General features: G+C 33.2%; 1 protein-coding gene across 2 annotated transcripts in view; it reads left to right on the forward strand.

Moving 5' to 3' along the window:
- The window catches only part of LOC144980045 (neuronal calcium sensor 1), a 232,213-nt gene that overhangs the window by 198,334 nt on the left and 28,071 nt on the right, over window positions 1–5,808 (forward strand). For both annotated transcript variants that reach the window (XM_078927520.1, XM_078927519.1), the window contains exon 4: window positions 2,390–2,438. In XM_078927520.1, the coding sequence (XP_078783646.1) occupies window positions 2,390–2,438 (49 nt within the window). The remainder of the gene's footprint in view (window positions 1–2,389; window positions 2,439–5,808) is intronic.

Below are 5,808 nucleotides of genomic sequence, written 5' to 3' on the forward strand. Positions count from 1 at the left end.
ATAATACATCATTTTATTGGTGCATGCATGCACTGAATAAAGCCAGTTGTAAAATAAATTTGAAACATTTATCTTGAATAATCCAGGAAACTACCTACCAGGTATAGATAGACAGGACAAGGACAATCTGGCAGTTAATCTTGTTAAAATAATAGAATAATATTCAGATTGCTTTGGTTACGTGTTATATAAACAACCGATGACGTCTTGGGGTCGATTTTGATACTCTTATGACGTCAGCGTCTTCTATTTTCGGCAGGCTGATCCCGTTGAATTAAGGAAAAATTCCATCCATGCATTTATATATCCATTAATCTATTCATTAACTCACTTAATCCTGGCGATCTTTGCTACTTTTCACAATAGGAAAAAAAAAAGTAAAAAATGAGTATGTACATAAGATAGTTTTCATTCAACTACCATTAACACGCAAAAAAAAAACTGAAAACATTAGATAATTTGTCTCAGAAAAATGTAATAAATACGCATGGGGTAAAAGTAAACCGGTAAACTCAAGGATATTGTCGTCTATTATACAACAATCTATAATATTATATTCTTTAGTCCATTCATCCATCCATTCATTTATCTGTCAAAACTGTACATCTATCCATTAAATCTATCCATCCATTAATCCATTAGTCAATTTAGTATCCTATCCATCAATTTGTCGATCAATCCATCCATCCATCCATCCATCCATTTTTCAATCTATCCATCTTTTCACAAATCTCTGCATCTCTCTATCATAATATGCCTGTCAAACAACCCGCACATCAGTAAATCTGTCTCTCCATTCATTTATATAATATGTCGAACGATCCACCTATCCATCAATCTCTCCATCCATCTATCCATCAATCTCTCCATCCATCTATCCATCACATATATATAATATATATATATATATATATATATATATATATATATATATATATATAAATATATATATTATGTATGTATTTATTTTGTATGTATGTATGTATGTATGTTATGTATGTATGTATGTATGTATGTATGTAATGTATGTATGTATTAGTATGTATGTATGTATGTATGTATTTTTTGTATGTATGTATGTAAGTATGTATGTATTATGTATGTATGTATGTATGTATGCATGTATGTGTGTGCGCGTTTGTGGGTGTGTGTGTGTGTGTGTGTGTGTCAAACCACGATCTATCCATTTATTCTACTAATGTTATTTCATCCCTTCCCCCTCACCCACATTTCTATCTCGTTGCAGTCACAGAAACAGAAATCAAACAATGGTAAGTCTCTCTCTCTCTCTCTCTCTCTCTCTCTCTCTCTCTCTCTCTCTCTCTCTCTCTCTCTCTTTCTTTCTCTCTCTATCTGTCTATCTATCTATCTATCTCTATATATATCTATCAATTTATCTAGCTATCTCTCTTGCTCCTTCCCCTCTCTCTCTCTCTCTCTCTCTCTCTCTCTCTCTCTCTCTCTCTCTCTCTCTCTTGATCTCTAATAATTATGTCTCCTTCCCACCCCTCTGTGTATTAATCTTTTTTTTTTTAGTTCTTCACTAATCTTTAAGTGCTAGGTTACAAATCACAAATAATCTTAAAATTATACGGACAGTCGCGGATCAGCGTTAGGGTCTTTGCTTCGTACCGGAAAGGTACCGAGCTCGATCACCCGCCGCTGCGCTATGTGGCCTTGAGCAAGTCACCTTGCCCTATCTCAGTTTGCGGTGCTGCACTGCGGCTAACGCCTGGGTTATTCCGGTCTTCTCTTGGAATAGACCCTCGAGACAAATTACTACTACTGCTACTACTACTACTACTACTACTACTACTACTACTACTACTACTACTACTACTACTACTACTATTACTACTACTACTACTACTACAACTATACTACTACTTACTACTACTACTACTAACTACTACTACTACAACTACTACTAACTACTACTACTACAACAACAACAACTACTACTACTACTACTACTACTACACTACAACTACAACTACAACTACTACTACTACTACTACTACTACAACTACTACAACTACTACACTACTACACTACTACTACTACTACTACTACTACTACTAATTACTACTACTACTACTACTACTACTACATACTACTACTACTACTACTATTATTATTATTATATTATTATTATTATATTATTATTATTATTATCATCATCATCATCATCGTCATCATCATTATCATTATTCTGTTATCACCACCATTGTTATTACCATTAATGTCATTATTATTAATAATATTATTATTATTATTATTATTATTATTATTATTATTATTATTATTATTATTATCATTATTCTTATTATTACTACAATTGTTATCAATAGCATTATCATCATTATTATAATCATCATCATTATTTCAGGTACAAAGGTTTTCGGAAAGATTGTCCAGACGGAAAATTAACATTAGAGGTAAGAAAACGATCCCCTATTCACATACCTTTCAACTCCTTATACTTTGCTGGACCAAGTCTCTCTGACTGAAATCAAAATTCGCATCACCATTTTTCTGATTATTAACTAAATTAAATATAATATGTAATCGGTCACCGTTCCCATTAATGTAATTGTGCGGCTATGTGGTCTTGTGGTATGACACTCGCTTTCGGATCGGAAGGTCCTGGGTTCGAGCCTCGCTCGGCGCATAGTTGAGTCCTTGGAAACGATTCTTTACTCACCTTCTTTCACCGTACCCAGAGGTAAAATGAGTACCTGTTCGTTAACAGTGTTGTCTCTGTGTAGAACAAAAATTTAATATCGCCTGACAGGAGACATGTCCCGCCCTGCATGATAAGCGTTGCTGGTGGGCAGGGACCCCTTGTAAAGCGCTCTAAGCACGTTTAGTGGATATTGCGCTATATAAAAGATCAATTTTCATTTATTTTTCCCCCATCAGTGTAACGGTAACAAAAAAAACAGTTAAAATGATAATACTCTCATCTAGATATTTGGATTTGACGGGTAGTTGATATTTAATTTTTTTTTTCTCTATAATTATATGTTAATAACTGAGGAAGGGAATTGAGTATGAATGTATTTTGTCAATGAAGGATCGACTCGTGTGTCCAAGTGACAGGCAATTTAATATTTAGCACGCATTTAATTAATTATTTATTTATTTATTAGTACATTCTTGCATTAGTGACATACGAAACTCTTAATAAACATATTTTTACTGTGATTGGACAATACCCGACAACTCGTTAATTAAACCATTATTCTTTTCACTACCGTTTATGTTTGCTTCTTTCTCCACCTCCTCCTCCCTCCCCTCCTCCTCCTCCTCCTCCTCCTCACAATGAATTCCTCGTCCCTAAATTCTATTCTGACCACGGCATCGATTTTCCAATATTTCCAAATTATCTATGGATATCTTCATTATGTAGCAAACATGTAATAATACTAATTCTTCAAGCAAAATCCGTTACTGGAATAGAAACGAATAGATATTTAACGTTCGAGAGCGCGTCGTGATATTCGTCATTCGTCGATCATTGTGTATTCGATAAACTAGTAATCTGGGTCGTAATCGGGGACAATTTCTTGTTATAATGAAAATATTAATATTAATAGTAATGATAATGATATATAATAATAATAATAATAATAAAATAATAATAATAATAATAATAATAATAATAATAGTAAATAGTAAGTAGTATAGTAGTAGTAGTAGTAGTAGTCAGTAGTAGTAGTAGTAGTAGTAGTAGTAATAGTAGTAGTAGAATAGTGTAGTAGATAGTAGTAGTAGTTAGTAGTAGTAGTAGTAGTAGTATAGTAGTAGTAGTAGTAGTAGTAGAGAGAAGAAGAAGAAGAAGAAAAAAGAAAGAAGAAGAAAGAGAAGAAGAAGAAAAGAAGAAGAAAGAGAAGAAGAAAGAAGAAGAAGAAAAGAAGAAGAAAAGAAGAAGAAGAAGAAGAAGAAAGAAGAAGAAGAGAAGAAGAAGAAAAAAGAAGAAGAAAAGAAGAAGTTCCAAATTGTTAGTAGAAGTATCCACTATATGCAGGCTCTAGGCAAGTATTTTACAGGTTTTGTCGAAAGGGGCCAATTCCAAAGATCGGGATGTTTTCTATTTCTCGGTGATTCTCTGTCACGAATTTCAAGGGGTTTTTTTTTAAACCTCAGGGGAAGACATTTTCTATAAAATCTTGTGATGAGTGTTTCTATAGAAGGGATGAGGGGGGAGAAAAAAGGGAAAGAAAAAAAAAGAGAGGGGGAAGAGGGAGAGAGAGAAGAGAGAGAGAGAGAGAGGAGAGAGAGATGGGGGGGGGAGTTGAAAATAAAACAAATCAGGGGGCTGATTCGAGGATATTCGATGAAACTAAAAAAAAAAAAAAGAGAGGGCGGTGTGGGGGGGGGGGGGGGGGGGGGGGGGTAGGGGGGTAATTGTTAAATACAGAGATATATAGATAAATAGATGCAGCAATATATATATATAGATAGATAGATAGATAGATAGATAGTAGATAATAGATAGATAGATAGATAGATAGATAGATAGATGATAGAAGATGATAGATAGATAGATAGATAGATAGATAGATAGATAGATAGAGGGGTAGGTAGGTAGAATAATCGAAAAATTATAGATTAAATGATTAATTGATTGATTGTTGATTTAGACTCACAGATAGATATATGTTTAGATAGATAGATGATAGATAGGTAAAAGATAGATTAGATAAATAGATATGATAGATAGATAGATAGATAGATATAGATAGATAGATATATAGATAGATAGATAGATAGATAGATAGATATAGATAGAAATAGATATACAGATATGTAGATACATAGATGAACAAATATATAGATATATATAGATAGTTAGATAGAATAGAATATATAGATATATATGTAGATAGACAAATAGATAAAAGATAGATATATAAGAATAGATTGATAGATAGATAGATAGATAGATAAGATAGATAGATTAGATAGATAGATAGAAAGAGAGCTAGATATATAGATATATATGTAGAAGACAGATAGATAAGTATCGAATGACAGAGAGGAAGTATGTGGGAGTAGTTTTGAGTGATTCATGGCGCACGTGCGATATATGAGAATTATTTATAGCCATCGGCAAAAATCCAATAAATCAAAATGGCGGTCGCTGTCATTGGTGGTATGGAATCAAGAGGTAAGTCTTTAGCCCGATATCAAACCGATTCATTTTAATTAGTGGTTGTGTTGTAATTTGGATGGTTTGCGGTGAATGTGGTAATATCATGCAATATATCATGCATGCAACACACACCACTAGCTAGCTACTTATTCAAATGGCAACAAAGCGGATGTACTGTCTGTTTCAAGCTACGTAAACTGGAGACACTCCCTTCGTTGGAAATAAAATTGTGAACCATCACGACAATATTATTATGGAATCATGTCGGAATGAAAAAGATTAGGAAGCTCAAGTTTAAAAGTCGAACTTAGCAAATAACGAGATTAAACCCCTCCAAAACCCTCTTTTCAAAATTTTCAACCAAAAATTACACCTGCTACCCAACACAAATCAGAACTTATCGAAAAGTAACAAGACATTCTATATAATAAACATTGTTCGCAATATGACTCTATTACAGGTCACTTTTTATAGCTAATAGCAAAAAGAAATGAAATTGGATGAGAAAAGTGAAGGGTTTATCGTAACAAATGTGCGCTTTCCAATAGTGGTAAGGAGAGGGTTAAAGCATTTAAATTATTCTTTTAACTCACTCAATCCTAGAGATTTTTGCTACTTTTCAAACTTGGGAAAAAAAAAAAGATTCAAAA

Source organism: Berghia stephanieae, chromosome 9, assembly GCF_034508935.2.
Source record: "Berghia stephanieae isolate SIO BIC M18660-M18661 chromosome 9, UCSD_Bste_1.3, whole genome shotgun sequence".
In the NCBI taxonomy this organism is placed as follows: Eukaryota; Metazoa; Mollusca; class Gastropoda; order Nudibranchia; family Aeolidiidae; genus Berghia; species Berghia stephanieae.